This window comes from Erpetoichthys calabaricus, chromosome 1, assembly GCF_900747795.2.
Source record: "Erpetoichthys calabaricus chromosome 1, fErpCal1.3, whole genome shotgun sequence".
In the NCBI taxonomy this organism is placed as follows: Eukaryota; Metazoa; Chordata; class Cladistia; order Polypteriformes; family Polypteridae; genus Erpetoichthys; species Erpetoichthys calabaricus.
Genome location: NC_041394.2, coordinates 172781422 through 172807794, shown reverse-complemented (window position 1 = coordinate 172807794; position 26373 = coordinate 172781422). Strand labels below are relative to the sequence as shown.

Below are 26373 nucleotides of genomic sequence, written 5' to 3'. Positions count from 1 at the left end.
ATAGACAAAAGCAGGATCCGCAATAAGAATTTAACATTTTCACAACAAAAAAAATTAAACCACTCATTTAAATTGCAACATCATTACTTTGAACACTGAGAAGAAAGCTAATAAGAATTTAGCTCAACAAATCCACAAGCAGGACATTTGCAGTGCAATTGCAGAAATTACCAACACAGATGGAGATAAAATCATTGGCCATAGAAATATAATCCATTCGTTTAGAGAGTACTATAAGTCCTTATATTCTACTGTTTTTAAGAAGATAAGACAGAATCTAATTAGTTCCTTGACTCATTTCGGATACTACAGCTAGATACTCTTAGTGCAGAGGAATTGGATAAACCTCTTGACACTCTTAGAATTACTGGATATTGTAAAATCACTCCAAAGTGCGAAAGCAGCAGGCCCTGATGGCTACCAAGTGGAATTTTATAAAAAACATGTTCAAATCAGTTAGCTCCACTATTATTAGTAACAGTTTATAGAAGGTAATGACAAAATTCTACCTCAGACTTTTGACCAAGCATTTATTACAATATTTCCAAAGTAAAATAAGGCCATACAGACCAATTTCACTTCTGAATAATTTTGTTAAGATACTATCCAAAGTTCTGGCTAGAGGAAGAGAGAAAGTGCATCCTTCTGTAAGATCACAAAACCAAACCAGATTTATTAAAGGCAGACACTTAGCTTGTAGTCTTCAGTGTTTAATGTAATATACCCATAAAATCTAATACACCAGAGATCTTATTATCTTAGGATTCAGAAAAAGCATCAGACATGGTTGAATGGGACTACCTATTCAGCTCATTGCACAGATTTGGGTTTGGCCCAAATATATGTGTATGGATAAAATTATTTTATGCTAATCCAGAAGCCTCCATCTGTATTAACATTATCTCAAACAACTTCATATTAGAACGTGATACTCAACAAGGATGCCCCATATCCCAAATGCTTTTTGCAATTGCCATTGAGACATTGGTCATTCACTTTCAAAACACATCAGAGATTAGGAGGATTATCAGAGGACTTAAACAGATGATAGGGTACTGTATACAGTATATCAGACCCCCAAACTTCCTTACCAATAGTCCTTAATTCACTAGCATTAATTTGATTAAAGGTGTGATTAGCACACAATACTAGACTGGGCATCTACCCATTTATTTTTGTCAGATCAGTTTAAATACTTAGGTGTAAACATTACAAGTAAATATCAAGATCTTTCTCAACAAAATTTTGCTCTCAGCATGGAAAAAAATTCAAGATATGAATAGATGGTCTCACAGTAGCAGGGAGAGTCAATACCATCAAGATGAACATCCTTCCCAGTCTTCTTTTTCTATTTCGGAGCATCCTCATATACATACACTCCCTCCCGTCCTCCCCCTGGGTGCGCTACGTACGCTGAGGAGATGCGGTCTGATCAGCTGCTGTCTTTCTGCTGCTGCCTTGCTGCGTGTTATGCTTGTCGCGCTGTGCATCGATAATTTAAAAGCCTGTACAGCAGCTGTCCTTTTCTCTCATTGCCTTGTCTCTCGCGGGACGTCAAATTGTCTTCCAAGAAGATCACGTATCGTTTCCTTCCAAGTCTTCTGAGATTTTTTTTTTATAATAGAGAGATTAGACTCAATTATAACCTCATTTATTTAAAATTCAGACATCCATGCATTCGAAGGGCAACTCTACAAAGACTTAAAGTAGAAGGGGGCATGATACTACCTAGCTTTCAGTTTTATCACTGGGCAGCAAATATACATTGACAAATATTGATAAATATACACAAGCCTGGTCTGCAATAGAAATAAAATCCTCCTGTGCTTTTTTATATGCCATTTTATGCCTCCTTAATTACAAATTATCATCAATATACCAATAAGCCAGCGTCCGTCACTCACTTAGAATATGCAGCCAATGCAGGGAGCACTTCAAGGCAGAGCTTTTGCATCTCTACATGATAATCACCTTTTTCTACCCTCTCAAACCTATAAAGTATTAAATGTTTGGAAAACGTCCAGGAGTAAAACATTCAGAGAATTGTACATTGATAATGTCTTTGCATCTTATGAACAATTATATTTTAAATTTAACTTCCCATCAACACAAGTTTTCCACTATTTTCAAATCAGAAACTTCGCTAAAATGAACCTACTCAATTTTCCTTACCTCCCACCCATTTCTATTCTAGAAGATATACTGTTCAGTCTTGAAGACTCAGCATCTCAATAATATTTAAAAACATATTGGTCTCTTCCTTTCCCCACTGTACCCTGGAATCTTTGAAAGGATCTTTCACTTAATATCTCAGAAAGGGAGTGGAAAATAGCCATGCACATAATACACTCTCCCTACATACTGTATGTGCAAAGCATGCAATCATTCAACTTAAAATCTTTTATTGATCACATTTATATGTTTAAAATTGTCCAAAATGTATCTAGAGCAAGATTCAACCTGTGAATGGTGCAATCTGGCTCCAGTCTCAGTAGGCCACATGTTTTAGAAGTTCATCAAATTAACATCACTTTGGACAAAAATCTTTGAATGCCTATCACACAGACTTGGTGAAACAATCCCTCCTAATCCATTAACAGTTGTGTTTGGTGTATTCCTAGATGGGTTTAAAATGGAGAAAGACAAATTGATTGTAATTGCCTGTACCATACTACTAGCAAGTAAACTTCTCTTGCTTAACTGGAAAAATCCCATTCACCTGTTATAGATGATCTGTTCAAAACTTTTTGAAAATATGGCAAGATCTAATTAATACCATTTTAGAATAAGCATTTAAATCTGGGTAAAGGATATTCTACCTTCTTTGTTGTTTTTAAAGATTTGCTCTTGCTGTTGACTCTCTTCTGTTTCTCTCGCATGGAGATTAAATTCTGTTTTGTTAAGTTTGACTTGATTGTATGTAATATCTTTTTCATTTTATAAGTTACACTTGATCATATGGAATGTTTTCTTTAAATAAAATTTAAAAATTAGTGTACCTGCATTAGGCTCGGCAAAATTCACATGCAATCAAGATGTGAAATATGAATTCCTTTCTTTACTTGTGTGAATAGGATGATGGCTGTGAGCTAGTAAGTAGTAGTTAGCTAACTAATGTCATTCTTTTTTTACTGCACAGTAGTGCATTGCTTAGCACTGCTGCTTCATAGATCCAATGACATGGGCTTGAATGTATAGTCTACTTTTATACACTTAACAATATCCATTTCTGTGGAGCATTATTGTGTGTGCAACATCAAACTGTTAAGTGGTATGTCCTGTTGTTCACAGAATATGATGTATGGTGATGATACAGTATTTGGTGCTCATCCGAATGTGTGTGGTGCACATGCAATATTAGCTGGTGTGACCTTCAAGTATCTGGTATGCAGGGTATAGTATGAGGAGGGCACAAGATGGTTTCCCACGAAAAAAAAAAAACGCCATGTTCCCTTGTTGGCTCCGTAAGTCATATGTGTGTTGTAATGTGGTGTTTACTTCAGTTAAGTTGATTATTTGAGGCTAGGATGTTGTAAGTGTAGGAATGCAGGTGATGGTAAATATCAGGACTAAGCAGTAAATGGTCTCTGTTATCAATATGATGTCTATTTTCCATGCTGGCATTCTTTGATATTTCACATTGACAGTTGCAGTCATCCATTCTTTTAAGGGAAACTTTACCTTGATATATTATTTAATGTACAATTCATCTGAAAGCAAACTGCATAAATGGAACACTATCTTCCTGGCTGTTTTCAATTCAGATGTGATACTACAATGAAAAACTTTTTTTTCATATTCTTGCCTTTTTAAAAAATGTTGCTTTGTTTATCCAGTTGTCGAGGGCACAAAGTCTGATTTCTTCTTTAGATTTTTTTTTTTTCCCCCCGAAGTTTCATGCTGTATCTTCATAATACTCTACAGTTAAAATGTCAATACTGGTTAGTCTTAAACATTTTAAATTTCTTCTCTAATATTTTCTGGTCTGCCAGTATATTTAGGAATGTAAATGGCACTATCACATCTAATTTACAGTTGTTTGACCTATATTGTGGAATAGTTCACTTTTTTCATTGCAGTTCTTTTTCTGATCAAAATTAATATTTTTTTACTTTAAAGTTTATATAATTTCTTTGCATGCACACATTTGTGTAGCATGTTGGATCTGTCATACAAATTGGAGAGTTTGTGAGATGTACCTTTTACAGAAAGAAACTTTGGCTTTACTCAGAACAGTTGTTACTTTTCTTGACATTTATTTCAACTTCTAAACCTTAATTAAATCTCTAATAACTTATAACATTTTTTGACAGACCCCTATGGATCTATCAACTGTTGAGAGGAAGCTAAATGAAGGAAAATACATCACAAAAGAAGAGTTTGTTTCAGATGTCAAACTTATATTTGAAAATTGCCATGAGTATAATGGAGAAGATAGTGGTAAATAAGATATCCTGTACATCAATATGAAATGTTTTTTATACTTGTTTGTAGGGAGCCATTAACAGTAAATATTAGACAACTGTTATAGAATAGACTTTTTTGTTTTTATTTGTATTCTTTGTGCATGCTGGAGTATCCTCTCTATGGATAAACTTTGATGTCTGAAATCTGTCAGAAAGATCAAATGTAGGCAACAATAGTAATTATTTTTTTTCCCTTTGTTCCTTGTATAAGTCGTCGTCTTCTTTCAGCTGCTCCCTTTAAGGGTTGCCACAGCAGATCATCTTCTTCCATATCTTTCCATCCGCTGCATCTAGTTCTGTCTCACCACATCCATAAACCTTCGCTTAGGCCTTCCTCTTTTCTTCTTCCCTTGCAGCTCTATCCTTAGCATCCTTCTCCCAATATACCCAGCATCTCTCCTCTGCACATGTCCAAACCAACGCAATCTTGCCTCTCTGACTTTGTCTCCCAACCGTCCAACTTGAGTTGACCCTCTAATGTACTCATTTCTAATCCTATCCATCCTCGTCACACCCAGTGCAAATCTTAGCTTAACTCTGCTACCTCCAGTTCTGTCTCCTGTTTTTTGGTCAGTGCCACCATCTCCAACCCATATAACATAGCTGGTCTCACTACCATCCTGTAGACCTTCCCTTTAAATCTTGCTGATACCCGTCTGTTACAAATTACTCCTGACACTCTTCTCCACCCATTCCACCCTGCCTGCACTCTTTTTCACCTCTCTTCCACAATCCCCATTACTCTGTACTGTTGATCCCAAGTATTTAAACTCATCCACCTTCACCAAATCTACTCTCTGCAACCTCACCATTCCACTGACCTCCCTGTCTGTCACTTACACACATGTATTCTGTCTTGTTCCTACTGACTTTCATTCCTCTTCTCTCTAGAGCATATCTCCACCTCTCCAGGGTCTCCTCAACCTGCTCCCTACTATCGCTACAGATCACAATGTCAACATCATAGTCCACAGGGACTCCTGTCTGATCTCGTCTGTCAACCTGTCCATCACCATTGCAAATAAGAAAGGGCTCACAGCCGATCCCTGATGTAATCCCACCTCCAACTTTTTTTTTATTATTAATTTTTATTGTAATCATTCCATACAAATAGATCAATTTATAAACAAATAAATTAAAGACAAATCAAACCCCACCCCTGAGAAGGAGAGCGTAGATAAAGGAGAATTGCTTAGGGCTTTTTAATAAGACAACAATAAACAAAGGAAAGGGAGAAATAAATATATATGTAAATAAGAGATGGAGAAGGGAAATAAATGTGGTAATAGTTATTTCTCTTCTTCTAAAATAATATTGATCAGATCCTGCCAGGTTTTGAAAAAGTTTTGTACAGATCCTCTAACTGAGAATTTGATTTTTTCCAATTTCAAATAATATAAAACATCGGTTTCCCACTGACTTATCAGAGGAGAGTTAGGATTCTTCCAATTTAACAGAATAAGTCTGCGTGCCAAAAGTGTAGTGAATGCAATCACCATTTGCTTGTCCTTTTCCACTTCAAGTCCGTCTGGAAGAACACCGAACACAGCTGTTAATGGGTTAAGAGGGATTGTGACACCAAGGCTGTCTGAAAGGCACTTAACATCATTTTGGACAAAAATTTTTAATTTGGTGCAGACCCAGAACATGTGACCCAGTGAGGCAGGAGCTTGGTTGCAGTGTTCGCAGGTTGGATCTTGCCCTGGAAACATTTTGGACAGTTTTAAGCGAGACACATGAGCTCGATACATAATTTTTAGTTGAATAATTCTATGCTTTGCGCATATGGAGCTCGAGTGAATTCTCTGCTTTGCTACCTTCCACTCCTTTTATGATATATTGATTAAGAGATCTTCTTCCCAATGTCCTCTTGGATCTTTGAAAGGTAGGGACTCTAATAGGATTTAATATAATGTGGAAATGGTGTTTAATTCCTCGGCAATGAGCAGTATTTTTTCCAGCATTGTGGAGGGTGCGAGGTGGGGAAAATCGGGCAATTTCTGTTTAACAAAATTTCTAATTTGAAGATAATGAAAGAAATGTGTAGCTGGGAGGTTGAATTTTGAACGTAATTGTTCAAAAGATGCAAATATGTTGTCTATATAAAGATCTCTGAGCATTTTAATCCCGAAACTTTTCCAGGTATTAAAAACTGGATATGTTTGCGAGGGTTGAAAGAGGTGGTTTTCTTGCAGAGGTGCCACCGATAAAAGATTTTCCATCTTAAAATGCTTTCTAATTTGGGTCCATATTCTAAGTGAGTAAAGCACAATTGGGTTATTAGTATATTTGCGATAACTTGCATTTATTGGAGAGCAGAGTAGAGAGTATAAAGAAGTACTACAGGATTTTATTTCTATTGCGGACCAGGCCTGTGTATGTTCATTAATTTGTGTCCAGGTTTTTATGGCTTGTATGTTTGCTGCCCAGTAATAAAACCCACCTCCAACTTGAATGCATCCGTCACTCCTACGGCAGACCTCACCACTGTCACACTTCCCTCATACATATCCTGTACAAATCTTACATATTTCTCTGCCACTCCCGACTTCCTCATACAGTACCACAGCTCCTCTCAAGGCACCCTGTCATATGCTTTCTCCAGGTCCACAAAGACACAATGCAACTCCTTCTGGCCTTCTCTAAACTTCTCCATCAATGCCCTCAGAGCAAATACAGTAATCCCTCCTCCATCGCGGGGGTTGCGTTCCAGAGCCACCCGCGAAATAAGAAAATCCGCGAAGTAGAAACCATATGTTTATATGGTTATTTTTATATTGTCATGCTTGGGTCACAGATTTGCGCAGAAACACAGGAGGTTGTAGAGAGACAGGAACATTATTCAAACACTGCAAACAAACATTTGTCTCTTTTTCAAAAGTTTAAACTGTGCTCCATGACAAGACAGAGATGACAGTTCAGTCTCACAATTAAAAGAATGCAAACATATCTTCCTCTTCAAAGGAGCAAAAAAAATCAATAGGGCTGTTTGGCTTGTAAGTATGCGAAGCACCGCGGCACAAAGCTGTTGAAGGCGGCAGCTCACACCCCCTCAGTCAGGAGCAGAGAGAGAGAGAGAGAGAGAGAGTTAGAGAGAGATAGAGAGAGACAGATAAAAAAATCAATACGTGCCCTTTGAGCTTTTAAGTATGCGAAGCACCGTGCAGCATACTTAAAAGCTGCACACAGAAGGTAGCAACGTGAAGATAATCTTTCAGCATTTTTAGACGAGCGTCTGTCGTCTAGGTGTGCGAACAGCCCCCCTGCTCACACCCCCTACGTCAGGATCACAGATAGTCAGCGCAAGAGAGAGAGAAAGAAAAGTAAGCTGGGTAGCTTCTCAGCCATCTGCCAATAGCGTCCCTTGTATGAAATCAACTGGGCAAACCAACTGAGGAAGCATGTACCAGAAATTAAAAGACCCATTGTCCTCAGAAACCCGCGAAGCAGCGAAAAAATCCGCGATATATATTTAAATATGCTTACATATAAAATCCGCGATGGAGTGAAGCCGCAAAAGGCGAAGCGCGATATAGCGAGGGATTACTGTATTGCATCTGTGGTGCTCTTTCTTGGCATGAAACCATATTGCTGCTCACTAATCATCACCTCTCTTCTTAACCTAGCTTCCACTACTCTTTCCCATAACTTCATGCTGTAGCTCATCAATTTTATCCCCCGGTAGTTACTACAGCTCTGCACATCCTCCTTATTCTTACAAATCGGTAACGGTACACTTCTTCACTCCCTCAGGCATCCTCTCACTTTCCAAGATTCCATTAAATAATCTGGTTAGAAACTCCACTGCCGTCTCTCCTAAACACTTCCATGCTTCCACAGGTATGTCATCTGGACCAACGGCCTTTCCATTCTTCAACCTCTTCATAGCTGTCCTTACTTCCTCCTTGCTAATCCATTGCACTTCCAACCTTCTCTCTCTCGTTCTCTTCATCAGCCTCTCGAAGTACTCTTTCCATCTTCTCAACGCACCCTCCTCGCTTATGAGTATGTTTGCATCTTTATCCTTTATGACCCTAACCTGCTGCACAGCTTTCCCAGCTTGGTCCCTCTGTCTAACCATTCGGTACAGGTCCTTTTCTCATTCCTTAGTGTCCAGCCTCTCATACAACTCATCGTATGCCTTTTCTTTAGCCTTCGCCACCTCTCTCTTCACCTTGTGTCTTATCTCCTTGTATTCTTGTCGTCTTTCTCCATCTCTGACTATCCCACTTATTCTTCGCCATTCCTCTTCCTCTGTATACTCTCCTGTACTTCCCCATTCCACCACCAGTTTTCCTTTTCCTCCTTCCTCTGTCCAAATGTCACGCCAAGCACCCTTTTTGTGGTCACCCTTACTACTTCTGCTATAGTTGCCCAGCTGTCTGGTAACTCTTCACTGCTACCCAGTGCCTGTCTTTCCTCCTCCCTAAACTCAACCTTGCAGTCTTACTTTTTCAATTTCCTCCATTTTATCGTTGGCTCTACCCTCACTCTCCTCCTCTTCTTGATCTCCACCATCCCCCTACAGACCACCATCCTATGCTGTCTAACTACATTTTCCCCTGCCACCACTTTGCAGTCTTCAATCTCCTTAAGATCAACTCCTCTTCATAGGATGTAATCTACCTGTGTGCTTGTTCCTTGTATAAGTACAGAATGTAATTCATGAACTGACATTGGTAACAGATAATTTAAGTGATAATTTTTGCTGTAATTTGTACTTTATATTGTTTATGTATTCTATGAAAAAAACCTTTTACTGGTTTGAAAAAGGCAAGATGATTAGGGCTATGTTTCATGAGCACACTTGTTTGTGAGTTCAACTGTTTTACAAGAGAAAAGTTTGATCACATTGAAAAATTTTTTTTTATTATTAGCCTGTGATCAGTTGCTGTACTGCTGTCATTTCTATGTCAACATTTTCATAATCTTTTTCGTAAACACACAGCATGCAAGTTCACTGGAACAAAATGGCAAGATGCATATTCTGTGCTCTCTTCCCTGAAAGATGTGATAGGTTGTACTGAATCCAGCGGGAAACCAGTGATAAGTAGCACAAAGCCATGTAGCCTGAAAATAAATGAAGGCAAGCCTAAATTATATGAATATTACAGAGAGAGGTGTATTCATATGTAATATGAAAGATGCAAAAGACTTCTTTATCTCCTGTGAAACAATGTTTGAGAAATGTCTGACATCTTTGAAATTCTGTACGAGCATACCAAACACATAAAACATTGAAAAGCATAAAGATTCCCTTTCCAACTGTGAAGATTCCAGAAGCGGTGCTGAGACTATGGGCTAAAGCAATCCAACACCTGCCCTATTTTTCCCACAGCAAAAGAGATGTTTCTTGTTACGTACCTGAATATAAACAATATAGCTTATTTATTGTGTGTAATCATTACATCTTGCCTGAAGAAGGGGCCTGAGTTGCCTTGAAAGCTTGCATATTGTAATCTTTTTAGTTAGCCAATAAAAGGTGTCATTTTGCTTGGCTTTTCTCTATATTCATAATGGCTAACACGGTACAACACCCTAGTATTACGGAAAATAGAGATGAATGTTAGTTAACATCAGTATCCATATACCAGTGCATCCAGTCCTGATTAGTGAAATAGATACCTTGTGCTAATTTTTTTTTTTTTTTTTTACCTTTTAAGGTTACTGAAAATATTTTTTATTACAGAATACACAAAGATGGCAGAAGCACTAGAGCGTTGCTTTAACAAGGCCCTGCTGAAACATTTTCCTTCTGATGATGTGGACACAGATGAAGAGTTTCAGGTGAAGACAGATGAAAGGGAGAAAAAGGAGAGGAGAAAAAGTCGTGTTCAGCGCTCTGGTGGTATCGAGACATTAACAAATAATGTTGGTGATCGTGCTATTAGAAATCAATACTCTATAAATGGTAAACGTTTGTCTAGTTCATGTGTCAACAAGGAGGATGAGCATAAGGATGTGCACCTCGAACTCCTTAAACCACCAGCTGCAAAAATAAATATGTCCTTAAATAGAAGTAGCTACCATGATGTTCCACTGCCTTTGCAAAGCCCTACAAATTTGTCACTCCAACCAGTTCTTGGGGTAAGTTATCCTAAAGGAGTTGCTTGAATTTTTGTTGGTTTATTTTAGTAGATGCAGATTCTACTGGAAAACTTACAGTATATTGCTCATTGGTTAGAAAAGCATTTTATGATCATACTCTGTAATGAAATAATTATATAAAAATGCTAATCAAAACTATATACTGAAAACTCCCATATACTAAGTCTTTAGCTTTTTGATAGTTTTACATATTTTGAAATACTTTTTTTTTTATCTATAAAGTACAGAAGTTTTTACAATATATTAATTATTTGGATATTTTTAACTTCTAGAATTAAAACTTGTGTTACATTCACTTATCACTATAAAACTTTTGCATCTTACATCCTAAATTTAAAAAAGAATTGACCTAAATAAAAACATAACAAGAACACCTGTTAAAGTGAATAGCAGCATTATGATCCTTGTTAAATGGATGTAAAAACCATGTTCTTTTGTCCTGTCTCTTGTGTTTTCTTGGCTACGAGTACTGTTTAATCATTGAATTCTTGATTTGTCGATGGGAAAACTCTTGTTCTAGCATTACAAACTTTCTGCACTGATATCATACAATCTTGTTAGTTATATTAAAATCCAAAAAAAACAGTTTACCTAGCTCACTACGCATTGCATTAGAAGTGATTAGTTACAGTTTACCTCTGTTGTGAGCAGAGATGAAATTGACCCTTTTTAAAATTAGGTAAATAGATGGTTTATTTTTCTTGAGTATAAATAAAAAATTGTACTATTATGGAAATTTAGTTTAATATAGCAGCTTTATAGTGCCCCACACTATATCTGCTTGTGGGCATCTGCTTTAAGCAAAGAGACTTACCAGCTCAGACCAAGATGCAAACCAAAAGTTTAAGCTACACCTGTGCCAGTCACCATACTGTTTTTTTATTGGAGGCATCCCCACTCAGCTGCTATCCACTGTGGGAATGTGGAAATCACCCACACTAGGTGTTCTTAATAATACATCACAGTATACAATCAATATTATTATAAAGCAAAATTAATAAAAACACAGTGAGGCCAATGGTAGCAAAAGTAAGAAATTTATTTGAAAATATTCTTAAAAAGTTAGGAATTGAATTTTATAGTTTTATAGTTTTTTGGGTGGTTCTTTTATTGTTTCTTTCTATACTTGTTTTTCTTGCACCAGCTCTCTTTGTCTCTTTTGTGCAGTATGCATCCCAAACTTAAAGGCCTCATTTCATATTAAATAATTATTAGGAGATTAATCAATATGCGTTTGCCTTTCTCAAGGTGTTTGTCCATTTGGATCCTTTACCCCCGGTCTATTAAATTATAAAGTATAATATTTGTTTAAGATTCTAAAAATGCAAGGTTCAAGTCAGTGAAAATGCAGAATTTAAATTCAATCTATAGCAGTCATTTAAAAATATATACAAGAGCATGTTTGAAATGGGATTTAGAGTAAAAAGTTTAAAAGAGTAAGGTGGCTGTGATGACGTAAATAAAAAGGTCTATATTTTCTAAATGCTTGCTGTTTACTCAGGTGTCCTAATTACTGACAGGTTAAACAGTGTTAGCTCACAGTTCACATTTTGATTTCAGTCAAAGTCCCTTTTTTATGTATTTTTTAATTTACAGTTCATTATTTTGAGTTTTGAACATTTATTCTTCATATTGTATATTTTAATGCCAATGCAGAAAAACAAAAACTAAACAACATAAAGACGAGCAGCAACATAAAAATCTGGCTTAACATACTTCCAGTACTTGACAACCAACACAAGATAAGTTAATAGAATTTCCTGACCAGCATTTTCTAGGAATGTTGCTCCCAGTATATCATGTTTTCCATGAGCATCATATCCTATATATTGCTTTGTATCTGTCCAACAATCATCTCCTGCTACTTTCCATTTGTGTCCAATATTCAGCTTTTATTTTTTGAATTTAAGCAATTATTTAAATTCCATTGTAGAGCAGTCTATCAAAATATAAGATCCTATCCTGGCAATACTTTGCACCATGTGGAATCAACCCTGGACATGTCAACAATCCGTCACAGGGCACACATTTACACCCCCACTCACAACTGAAAAAACTGTGATTGGATTTTCACCACAATGTGCATGTCTTAGAGTATGGGAGGAAAAGCTTTTTAGACTTGGGAAAAGAATGCAGAAATCAATCAAAGATAGTAATGCGACACAGGATTTAAACCCAAGATACTGAATAACACATACCTATTGCAGCCCTTACTATAATATAAATATGATTAGGTTCCCCAAACTTTCTCACTTCAGATTTGTTATTCAACCTATTTTTCATAAGTTTATTAAAGTTTAGATAAAGCTTTCACCTCAGTTTTTTTTTAATTGACATGGAATAAGTTAGGTGGATACTATAAGAAAGTGGAGACATGTACATGACAACAAGGGAAAAATTGTTGAGGTTCAAGACAAGCTGCATCAAACATTTATTTATTTATTTTCTTTGTAGTTAGTCATTTTTTCCAGTCATATTTCAATGTATAGAATAACTGTAGCAACAAGGCTATTAAATATACTGTGGCAATACAAAGTTCTAGAAATTGATTGTGATTTGTAGCATTGCAAAAGTTTAAAATTAAAACTGAACTATCTTGTAGTTACTAGTATTAAAACACAAATTATCATTTCAGCCTTTATCAGGAATCCATGAACATCCAAAACCCAGGATGATAGGACCTGTGTCCCTGCAACACCGTCTTCCTTATGCAGGGCCAGCACATGGTCCGTCTTTGGGCCCACGACCTGCTGCTCTTCAAGCTGGAAGCCTTTGTAGACCACCTCCAGAAGGAAGTGTATATCCTACACAAACATATCTTCCTGGATTCAGCAAGAATACGGCAGACCTATTGACTGGGAACCCAAGAGGCATTATTGGAAATGATAAGGGACAGCCAAGATCTGCATACTCTCATTTCAGGCAGTCTTTTGGTACAGTTCCTGTATGGACAGGAGTGAATGGCATTCCTGTTGAGGGGCCTGTGTCTTCTAGTGGGGCCACATTGAATCCTCACAATATGGCTGGAGGTCCTTCACATCTTCAGTCCCATTCGTTCAACCAAATGATGGAACCCACTGTAGTTCATACCCAGGGATCCAGAAATCAGCAGGCACTACATATCCCAGAAAAAGGACCGCACAGATATTATAATTTGCCTAATAACAATTCTTGCCAAAAAATGCAGCCCCAGCAAAGCCTTTATCCAAAAACTATACTTCCACCTCAGAGTCAAGGTCTACAGCTTGGTTCCATGTTGGACAGTCCAGAAATGATTGCATTACAACAACTGTCAGCCTCATCACGATCTCTTGATGAACAGTCTCCACTCTCTGTTGCACAGCATGAAGGAACATTTAATTTGATGTCTGTGTGCCCCACGACTCAGCCACGGCAAATGCCACCTCTTCAAGAAGTACAGTGTAGGAAACAACATGAAACTGATAAGTCCAGTCATACAGGTAAATTGGTAAAATAATTGTCTTGAATATAATGATTTTATTACCTTATTAGTGTTTGTTTAAAAAAAGAAAAAGTTTTCAGTGTTTGAAGAAAAAGGTTGAGAAAAGTCAAGCAAAATGACACCTTTTATTGGCTAACTAAAAAGATTACATCTTGCCTGAAGAAGGGGCCTGAGTTGCCTCGAAAGCTTGCATATTGTAATCTTTTTAGCTAGCCAATAAAAGGTTTCATTTTGCTTGACTTTTCACTACATTCATAATGGCTAACACGGTACAACACCCTAGTACTAAGAAAAAGGTTAAAATGTCAATATATTTGGTTTAGATCCTAATGCTAGTATTAGCGTTTTTTTTTTTTTTTGTTTTTTTTTGATAAATACAAGTCTACAAATACATTGTTGCAACTTAAACCAGCATTCGACAAGAGTTAGTGATTTGTAATTTTAAAAATTGATTTTTGTTTGCATTGTTCATGAAACATCTCTCTGCAGTGCTGTATTTTTTTATTTTTTGGATGAAATGTTAATACAAAATGGAATTGGCTTGAATTCCTCTTTTATATTTGTTACTGTAACCCAGTAAACTCAGGTATAAAAAATAGTTTTAGTTTATTTATGCAGAATATGCTAGGTACAGAACACGATGTAGGAATAACACAGTATTTTGGAACAAAATCAATTTTTTTTTTTTTTTTCTCATTCATGTCCTGTTGCTTGGGAGAAGTGTTCCTTCCTACAAATATACCTCTTACCTCACAGAATTAACACCTCAGCCTTACTCTTCATCTTCTAATTACTAGGACCTTTGTTTTTGAGAACAGTTGTTTTGAAATTATTTTATTGGAATTTCCACTCTTTTTGGCCAGGAACTGACATTAAATGGGACAAAAAATAGCTTTTTCTTGGTTTATGATTCAAGTTTAGAAATGAGTAGACTTGTCAAGAAAACCCATGTGCTACCAGCAATGTGTATGAAAGAGCTTTATGAACCACTTAGACCACTGTATTTCAAAGGTGTTTGTGTACAATGCTATAAACCCACCACAAGTCAATCATAAGCAATAATGGTATTTCTATACACCCAAAAGGTATCTTCTTTCAATCAAATCATATGTTTCTATGTTGTGTGCTTTCTTTCATTAACATATGCAATTTGCACAGGTATACACTGAGGCAGGCATCTCATCACAGCTGCTTGAGTGGCTGCGTCATGAGCAAATGAGGAAAAAAAAAAAGTTTCAGTAATTTGTAAATGGTATAATTCCCTGCCTGACAACACTGAAGGGTAAACATTGTTGTGGAGTGGTTTTTTTTGTTGTTTTTTTTTTTAAATCATGTTTCTAAGCTTGCTTGATTCACCCCTGTTCCCCCAGTAACACCACCACCCCCAGGAAGAAGGAAACAAGTACGATTACAAAAAGGAAATAAAATCTAACAGCACCTGCAGGGTCAGAGTTATTGAGGGGAGTGCGATTAGAAATAGGATAAAAAACATTGGTGTTAATCCTTTCATTGGCATACACCACCACAGAAAAACTGGAAAACGGGGAAAAGTAAAGATTAACAAAAATTACAGGATCATTGAAAAGTACAACAATTTTATCTAATTTATTAAGAGCAGAACTAGATTGTAGTTACACAAAGGCCAAATTTAAAAAGTGGGTTTTAATGAATTTTTTATCATCGTGGTGTGTTTCTATTAGACTCTTGCAATTATAACCAGACTGTTTTTAGAAGATCTAAGATAACAACTTGGAATGTAGAGGGATAGGAATTGTAAAATATATGAAGGAGCAATATTATTTAAAGCTTTATATATTATTAGTAATATTTTAAATTAAATTGTAAAAGATACAGGTAGCCAATGTAACAATGACAAAGTTGTTGATGTGCTCAGAGTTTCTTCTGGCTAGGATTCTTGTTGCTGCATTCTGGACTATCCATTCCATCCATCCATCCATTGTCTCCCGCTTATCCGAGGTCGGGTCGCGGGGGCAGCAGCTTCAGCAGAGATGCCCAGACTTCCCTCTCCCCGGCCACTTCTTCTAGCACTTCCGGGAGAGTCCCAAGGCGTTCCCAGGCCAGCTGGGAGACATAGTCCCTCCAGCGTGTCCTGGGTCTTCCCCGGGGCCTCCTCCCGGTTAGACGTGCCCGGAACACCTCACCAGGGAGGCGTCTAGGAGGCATCCTGATCAGATGCCCGAGCCACCTCATCTGATTCCTCTCGATGCGGAGGAGCAGCGGCTCTACTCTGAGCCCCTCCCGGATGACTGAGCTTCTTACCCTCCTATCTTTAAGGGAAAGCCCAGACACCCTGCGGAGGAAACTCATTTCAGCCGCTTGTATTCGCGATCTCGTTCTTTCGGTCACTACCCATAGCTCATGACCATAGGTGAGGGTAGGAACATAGATCGACTGGTAAATTGAGAGCTTTGCCTTGCGGCTCAGCTCCTTTTTCACCACGACAGACCGATGCAGCACCCGCATTACTGCGGATGCTGCACCGGTCCGCCTGTCGATCTCACGCTCCATTCTTCCCTCACTCGTGAACAAGACCCCGAGATACTTGAACTCCTCCACTTGGGGCAGGATCTCGCTACCAACCCTGAGAGGGCACTCCACCCTTTTCCGGCTGAGGACCATGGTCTCGGATTTGGAGGTGCTGATTCTCATCCCAGCCGCTTCACACTCGGCTGCGAACCGATCCAGAGAGAGCTGAAGATCACGTCCTGATGAAGCGAACAGGACAACATCATCTGCAAAAAGCAGTGACCCAATCCTGAGCCCACCAAACCGGACCCCCTCAACGCCCTGGCTGCGCCTAGAAATTCTGTCCATAAAAGTTATGAACAGAATCGGTGACAAAGGGCAGCCCTGGCGGAGTCTAACTCTCACTGGAAATGGGTTTGACTTACTGCCGGCAATGCGGACCAAGCTCTGGCACTGATCGTACAGGGACCGAACAGCCCTTATCAAGGGGGCCGGTACCCCATACTCTCGGAGTACCCCCCACAGGATTCCCCAAGGGACACGGTCGAATGCCTTTTCCAAGTCCACAAAACACATGTAGACTGGTTGGGCAAACTCCCATGCACCCTCCAGGACCCTGCTAAGGGTATAGAGCTGGTCCACTGTTCTGCGACCAGGACGAAAACCACACTGTTCCTCCTGAATCCGAGGCTCGACTATCCGACGGACCCTCCTCTCCAGGACCCCTGAATAGACTTTTCCAGGGAGGCTGAGGAGTGTGATCCCTCTGTAGTTGGAACACACCCTCCGATCCCCTTTCTTAAAGAGGGGGGACCACCACCCCGGTCTGCCAATCCAGAGGCACTGTCCCTGATGTCCATGCGATGTTGCAGAGGCGTGTCAACCAAGACAGTCCTACAACATCCAGAGCCTTGAGGAACTCCGGGCATATCTCATCCACCCCTGGGGCCCTGCCACCAAGGAGTTTTTGACCACCTCGGTGACCTCAGTCCCAGAGATGGGGGAGCCCACCTCTGAGTCCCCAGGCTCTGCTTCCTCATTGGAAGGCATGTTAATGGGATTGAGTAGGTCTTCGAAGTACTCCCCCCACCGACTCACAACGTCCCGAGTCGAGGTCAGCAGCGCACCATCCCCACCATATACAGTGTTGACACTGCACTGCTTCCCCTTCCTGAGACGCCGGATGGTGGACCAGAATCTCCTCGAAGCCGTCCGAAAGTCGTTCTCCATGGCCTCCCCAAACTCCTCCCACGCCCGAGTTTTTGCCTCAGCAACAACCAAAGCCGCATTCCACTTGGCCTGCCGGTACCTATCAGCTGCCTCCAGAGTCCCACAGGACAAAAGGGTCCTGTAGGACTCCTTCTTCAGCTTGCCGGTGTCCACCAACGGGTTCGGGGATTGCCGCCACGACAGGCACCGACCACCTTATGGCCACAGCTCTGGTCAGCTGCCTCAACAATAGAGGCACGGAACATCGCCCATTCGGACTCAATGTCCCCCACCTCCCTCGGGATGTGGTCGAAGTTCTGCCGGAGGTGGGAGTTGAAGCTACTTCTGACAGGGGGCTCTGCCAGACGTTCCCAGCAGACCCTCACAACACGTTTGGGCCTACCACGCCTGACCGGCATCCTCCCCCACCATCGAAGCCAACTCACCACCAGGTGGTGATCATTTGACAGCTCCGCCCCTCTCTTCACCCGAGTGTCCAAGACATGTGGCCGCAAGTCCGACGACACGACCACAAAGTCGATCATCGAACTGAGGCCTAGGATGTCCTGGTGCCAAGTGCACATATGAACACCCCTATGCTTGAACATGGTGTTCATTATGGACAATCTGTGACGAGCACAGAAGTCCAATAACAGAACACCACTCGGGTTCAGATCGGGGGGGCCATTCCTCCCAATCACGCCCTTCCAGGTCTCACTGTCATTGCCCACGTGAGCATTGAAGTCTCCCAACAGAACGAGGGAGTCCCCAGAAGGTATGCCCTGTAGCACCCCCTCCAGGGACTCCAAAAAGGATGGGTACTCCGAACTGCTGTTCGGTGCATACGCACAAACAACAGTTAGGACCCGTCCCCCCACCTGAAGGCGAAGGGAGGCTACCCTCTCGTCCACCGGGGTGAACCCCAATGTACAGGCTCCAAGTCGGGGGGCAATAAGTATACCCACACCCGCTCGGCGCCTCTCACCGGGGGCAACTCCAGAGTGGTAGAGAGTCCAGCCCCTCTCAAGGAGATTGGTTCCAGAGTCCAAGCTGTGCGTCGAGGTGAGTCCGACTATATCTAGCCGGAACCTCTCAACTTCGCGCACTAGCTCAGGCTCCTTCCCCTTCAGAGAGGTGACATTCCACGTCCCAAGAGCCAGCTTCTGTAGCCGAGGATCGGACCGCCAAGGTCCCCGCCTTCGGCCACCACCCAACTCACACTGCACCCGACATCCTTGGCCCCTCCCATAGGTGGTGAGCCCATGGGAAGGGGGACCCACGTTGCCTCTTCAGGCTGTGCCCGGCCGAGCCCCATGGGTGCAGGCCTGGCCACCAAGCGCTCGCCATCGAGCCCCACCTCCAGGCCTGGCTCCAGAGTGGGGCCCCGGTGACCCGCGTCCGGGCGAGGGAAAACGCCGTCCAAAATTGTTTTCCATCATAGGAGGTTTGTTTAAGTTTCTTCTGGCAAGGATTCTTGCATTCTGGACTAACTGCAACCAATTAACGTCTTTTTTAGGTAGACAAGTTAGGTATACATTTCAGTAATCCAACCCAGTGGTTCTTAATTTTTTTTTTTGTTTGTTTTTTTTTGTTTTTTTTTTTTTGCCCCTTTGAAAATCATCACCGACAGTCATCCTGTGGGAGGGTGTCCATCTTGGAGAATTCCCTACACCGATCATAGTGGCTCGGCAACTAATCACAAGATATAAACTGTATGCAACCCTTTCTCATTGAGTATTATTGTGAGTCACGACTTTGCACGACCCAAATTCAGACAACACGTTTAAGAACCTGTAATCTAATCAAGTAAAAATAAAAGTGTGCATTAATTTTTCAACATCTTGCAATGTTAAAAATGTCTCATTTTTGCAATGTACCTTAAATGGAAAAATGCAGTTTTTGTAATCTAGTTAACATGCTATTTACAAATTAGATCAGAGTCTGATTTCACCTACAGTCATATATGAAAAAGTTTGGGAACCCCTCTCAGCCTGCATAATTTACTCTAATTTCAACAAAAATGATAACATTTGTATGTCTTTCATTTCCTAGGAACATCTGGGTACTGGGGTGTTTTCCGAACAAAGATTGTTAGTGAAGCAGTATTTAGTTGTATGAAATGAAATCAAATGTGAAAACTGGCTGTGCAAAAATGTGGGTCCCCTTGTAATTTTGCTGATTTGAATGTATGTACTGTAACCGATGTTCCCACTAAGCTGAGCGCGTGAGCGATCGCTCACACGAATTCCGATAGTCGCTCATACTTCCCGCACGATCGCTCATTCCGACGGCGTTGCTCGTACTTTTCGCACGATCGCTCACTCCGATCGTCGGAGTTGGTGCTCATAAATTTTTGGCTTAAACAAAATGTCGCTCATAAACAATGTTTTTTGCTCACTATATGCTACTCCTTAGAGGGAACATTGACTGTATCTGCTCAATACTGATTACTTGCAACACCAAATTGGTTGGATTAGCTTGTTAAGCCTTGAACTTGATAGACAGGTGTGTCCAATCATGACAAAAGGTATTTAAGGTGGTCAATTGCAAGTTGTGCTTCCCTTTGACTCTCCTCTGAAGAGTGACAGCATGGGATCATCAAAGCAACTCTCTAAAGATCTGAAAACAAAGATTGTTCAGTATCATGGTTTAGGGGAAGGCTACAAAAAGCTATCTCAGAGGTTTAAACTGTCAGTTTCAACTGTAAGGAATGTAATCAGGAAATGGAAGGCCACAGGCACAGTTGCTGTTAAACCCAGGTCTGGCAGGCCAAGAAAAATACAGGAGCAGCATATGCGCAGAATAGTGAGAATGGTTACAGACGACCCACAGATCACCTCCAAAGACCTGCAAGAACATCTTGCTGCAGATGGTGTATTTGTACATCGTTTTACAATTCAGCGCAATTTGCACAAAGAATATCTGTATGGCAGGGTGATGAGAAAGAAGCCCTTTCTGCACTCATGCCACAAACAGTCGCTTGTTGTATGCAAATGCTCATTTAGACAAGCCAGATTCATTTTGGAACAAAGTGCTTTAGACTGATGAGACAAAAATTGAGTTATTTGGTCATAACAAAAAGAGCTTTGCATGGCGGAAGAAGAACACCACATTCCAAGAAAAACCCTTGCAATTTGGTAGAGGTTCCATCATGCTGTGGGGCTGTGTGGCTAGTTCAGTGACTGGGGCCCTTGTTAAAGTCGAGGGTCGGATGAATTCAACCCAATATCAACACATTCATCACGATAATGTTCAAGCATCAGTCACAAAGTTGAAGTTACGCAGGTGTTGTATATTCCAACAAGACAATGACCCAAAACGCAGTTCGAAATCAACAAAGGCATTCATGCAGAGGGAGAAGTGCAATGTTCTGGAATGGCCATCACAGTCCCCTGACTTGAATATCATCGGAAATCTATAGGAAGATTTGAAGCAGCCTGTCCATGCTCGGCAGCCATCAAATGTAACTGAACTGGAGAGATTTTGTATGGAAGAATGGTCAAAAATACCTCTATCCAGAATCCAGACACTTATCAAAGGCTGTAGAAGGCCTCTAGAAGCTGTTATATTTGCAAAAGGAGGCTCAACTAAGTATTGATGTCATATGTCTGTTTGAGTGCCCAAATTTATGCACCTGTCTAATTTTGTTATGATGCGAATTGCATATTTTCTGTTAATCCAATAAACTTAATGTCACTGCTGAAATACTACTGTTTCCATAAGGCATGTCGTATATTAAAAGGAAATTGCTACTTTGAAAGCTCAGCCAATGATAAATAAAAATCCAAAGAATCAGGAGGAGCTCCCATACTTTTTCATATGACTGTAAATTCTTTACTTCTGCCTTGTCTTATTTCTAAGGGATTAAGTTTATTTCTAATGCCCCTGTTATTTCCATTTTTACTAACGACTAAGTTTTCAGTTTTTTTTTTCTTAGTTTAAGGAAATTACTATTCATCAATTCAGAAATACAAGACAGACATTGGCTCAGAAAGCCCAGAGCATCAGGATCATCAGGTGCTATAGGAAGATAAAGCTGCATGTATAGCTGTGGTAGTTTACTTTGTGTTTTGAAGAAGTCTGCCATAAAGGTAACATGTAAATTGAAATTACCGTATTTTTTGCTCCATAAGACGCATCTGACCATTAGACGCACCTAGGTTTAGAGGAGGAAAACAAGAAAAAAAATATTCTGAACCAAATGGTGTACTGATATGTTTAATAAAATATAGCAGAATAATATTTCAACCACATAAATTCAACAGCGGTATTAAGAAACATCATCACTGTCATTAACAAATAAGGAGAGACTTTAAGGTTCAAGCACTCTTCTAGTTTTATGGAAACCCCAAGAACTCCTCATCACTAGTGTCAGAATTTATGAAGCTCAGTTGCTTACAATCACTTTGCAGCAGCACATACCTATCATCATGCGGTATAACCTGTCCAAAGCCACCAGGGGACAAAGCACATTTGGACCAATGCTCCCTGAAGTTATATCGCCAGTCTATTCCCATCTATATTTGTAATGCCACAAAGCCCTTCATCTCATGTTTTGTTGTGGGTTTCCAGTTTGAAAAATGAGAATACGGTGCAAGCACAGCCCTGCATACCTGTTTGTCTCGTCTGACAGTAGCTGAAAGGCAGCTTCAGGAAAGAACAGCCTGAAGTAGTCCAGCGGCTGGTAATCTGTCGAGTCCAACAGCAAGCCATACTGTCTTGTGAAGTCTGGTAGCCAGTTTGGCTCCCATGGATCAATGTCTAGGTATTCCTCCCACACGAACCTTGCCATAGGTGCATCGATTGCACGAATGCGCTCAGCTGGGGCGGCATCAGCTGGTGTCCCGATCAGCTGATGCCAGTTCCTCACTCTCTTGTTCGATCTCCTGATCACTCTCAACAAAATCAGATTCTGAAAAATCAGAGTCCGACTCAGTGATAATGCGCAAAACATCGTCTGCTGAGTATTTTGTTTTCTGCACTCGCTTCGCTCCCTCGTGAGATGTCGATGCCATCTTGCCTTTGTTTACATTTGTTTACATTTCGCAACTCGCGCACACACAAGGATTAGATGCCGAGTCAATGAGTCTAACATTCCCCCAAGCACAGAGGGAATGCCTGTAACGTAACAGTGAGCTTTGTCGCCCTCTACCCCTGGATGTCGACTTTTGTCAGGTAATACACATCATGGTCTGTGACGCAATATTCGCTCCATAAGACGCACAGACATTTCCAACCTTCTTTTGGGGAAAAAAAAGTGCATCTTATGCTGCGAAAAATACGGTAATAGCAGGCCTAGAATAGATCCTTGTGGTATGCCATATATAATATCATGGATCTCTAAACTACAATCACCACAACTAACAGAATGTTCTGCCTGCTAAATAGGACTGAAACCATTTTTTGCCACTTCCCGCGAGGCTCACCCATTGACTAAGCCAATTTATTAGAATACTTTTGTCTATGGTGTCACATTCTGGGCTTTATTCTAGTACAACAAGAATGGATACATGGCAATCATTTTACTTTTTTAGGCAGTGCAGTTTCTGTACTATGATTTGTTCTAAAATCTGATTGAAACTTATCAAGAAAGAATGTTTATTTAAATAGCCATTTAGTTGCCGAAAAAACTACTCTTTCTAGGTTTGAAATCGGTCTAAAGTTGTCAAATACAGAGAAGTTGATTTATTTTTCTTAAGCAGAGGTTTAGCTACTGCAGTCTTTAGGCAGTCTGGGAAGACCCCAGTATCTAATCACAATTTCACTGTGTAAAGCATGCTATCAATTACCATATCCAAGATTTCCTTGAAAAATCCAGTTGGTACTGGATCAAGGAGACAAGTGGGTGGTATTAGTAGGGAAATTATTTTGCAGAGTTCAAGAACACCTATTTCAGTGAAGAATTTAATTCTCCAAAAAGAATATGCTTGGTTTAAACAGGATTAATTTTGGAGAGATGTGTTATACTATTTTTTTTTAAATATCATTCATCTTGTATTTAAAAAAAAATAAACAAAATATGGCCATAATTTCAAGTTTCCAGGAGGAATTCCATAGAATGAACTGGATTTAGAAGATGATCAGTCGTTGAGAAAAAATACCTTGGATTTCTAGTATTATCATTTATAATTTTATGTGCCTTTATTATTTTAATTTTAAATTAGAGGAAAAAATGAGTTCAATTTAATTAAGTACACTCAGCCCTACAGCATTTTCTCTTGAGATCCAACACTGAGGTTTCCAATCTTAGGAAACCTGATGACTTCTTAATAATTTCTTAAGGGGCCCCTATGTAGGCTGCAGCTCTCACCTTAGGGAGAAAAAAAGAATTCCACTTTACTGGTAACATTGCTGGCTGTGCGAGGACAAGCACAAAATAAATCCTTTTTGTGCTTGTTGTACACTTTTTTTCTGAATATGCAAGGAAGGACATTTAAGCAATGAAAGTTAAATGGTGCATCATTGTTGGTATGTCAGCACTGTAGGATAAGGTTTTATTTTTATATGCATGGTAAATGTTAATTTTCAGTAAGTTACCAAAGATAAATTTATATTTTACATGTTCTTTCATTAAAATGGTTAGATCTTTAAGATGTAATTCAGAAATTTAAGAGAAATATCGCACATTGTTCACAAAAAAAGCTGACCCCTTTTCACCAAAGCTTTTTTTTCCCCATTACCATATTTCTTTTTTGAAAGTTAATATGAAAATTGACAAAATGCTATACTTCAAATTTGAAATTTCTCTTTCAAAAATATGCCACAATTGCCAAAAAAACATTTCTTTTGAAATTGATTTAAGGAAATAGTTAGGATGCTGGTCATGTCTAGAGATATATACAGTGTATTCTGTATTTCTTTTCTGTAATAAATGTTGTGTGCATCTTTAAAATTCTTATGTATTCTATGCTAATTTAATTCTATGTGCTTTTCTTTCTAGTAGTGAGAGAATGTAACACCATATTGGCAAAGTCTGGTGAAAAACCTAAAGTAGTGACTGATTTTTCAACATTGGACACGAGTTCTACTAAGCATGGTAAATCAAGTTTAAGCTACTCAAGTACTGCTGATATTTTACCAGAGTCTCCTAAAGTCTGCAGTAAAGGAGTAAATGGTGTAATGGAAAAAATACAGAACAATCCAAAAAAGTCAATTACAAACAGTGGTTTGAAGGAGAAAAAGGCAAAAGTGAAAAATGATGAAGACCAAACTACTACTACTATAAATGAAACAGCCTGCATCAAAGTCTTAAAAATCAAATCTGATACACTTGGCATTAGTCCTAAGCTGCACAGTCCATTGGAGATGAAGAATGTTAATGATAATATGTTTGATCAAAGCATCAGTAACCTGGTTGATGATAGTAAAGTGCATACATCTCAACTTTATAATTCTTTGCACTTGAATGACTTTGAAGAAAATGTTGCACAAGAACAAAGTAAGAATGGCGTCCTCAAACATAATTCCAATGACATACCTCTTTCTATGTCTTTGCCAGTTTCTAGTCAACGTCAGTTTACTGGAATAAGTGTCTCTCAAAATTCGCTTTCTCAGCCTGGTCCGCTACTTTTTCTTTTGGTCATCAGAGATCAACCTATCCATATCAAGGCACAGCAAATACTTACCAGTATGCACAGTCTCAGTATTATCCACAGCCACATGGTATTACCTCAGGTTTTACAGTGGATGACTGAAGAACTTTTCATATGTTTCTCAAAACAGTTCAGCTGTAAGTAAACCTCCAGATGTTAACAGAATCAGTGGACAAGCAAGGAAGAGCAGCACTTCTCCACATAGTTCAGAAACGTTACCTGGAAGGCTAGTCTCTTTCTCCATAGATGTAATAAGAAACAATTCTGTAGAAAACAGTGGAGTATCAAGTCCTCTAAAGGCTGGGGACGAGGATCAAGAAAGACCAGAGAGTCCCAAAGATATACTTGATCTAGACAGTCATAATGCAGCTGCAAGGAGATGTAATACTACTTCACCAAATGTGGGATTTATGTATGGTCCACGAGCAGCACAATCTGGAGTTATTGACAGTAACAGGAGTAGTTGTCATTCACAGTTAATAGCTCATTCTTCACCTTATTTTACACATCAGCTTGCTTCCTCTTCATATGTTCCATCAAGGGTGGAAGCCATACATCAACCTTACCATGTAAACTATTCCCAATCGCAAACAAGGATTCCTTTGTATAGTCATGAACTAATGTTACAGCAGAGAGTAGGACTACCATTTGAAGAACAGTTTTTGAATAATGGGTAAGTATAATCTTGTTTACTAAATGTACACTTTGGGAATGATTTGGAAGTCATTGTTCATTTAATTATATATTTTAGTTGTATGCTTTAAGATAAAAAAAAAAAAAAAAAAAAAAAAACTGTTTTGGATCCTTTCAGATCAAAAATAAAATGTAGTTCACAAATGACTATGCAGAAGAAAAAACAAGTTTCAATTATTTTCACATTTGCAATAATGCTTCCAATATGTATAAATTGTTAAAAGTATGTGAAGTCCATACTAGTTTTAATAATTTAGTGATTTTTTTTTTTTTTTTAAGTTTCAAAGCAGAAAATTCAAGTGTATGTTTGAGTCACAGTTAACCGTGTGGTAACACAATGTGTTACATCAGAGTC

The 26373-nt window shown here is 39.4% G+C and overlaps 1 protein-coding gene across 1 annotated transcript in view; it reads left to right on the top strand.

Annotated features, from left to right (window-relative positions):
- The window catches only part of LOC114656855 (chromatin remodeling regulator CECR2), a 193498-nt gene that overhangs the window by 152776 nt on the left and 14349 nt on the right, over positions 1-26373 (top strand). The window contains 5 exon segments of the mRNA XM_028808445.2: positions 4314-4440; positions 10156-10553; positions 13210-14035; positions 24674-25467; positions 25469-25998. Of these exon segments, the coding sequence (XP_028664278.2) occupies positions 4314-4440; positions 10156-10553; positions 13210-14035; positions 24674-25467; positions 25469-25998 (2675 nt within the window).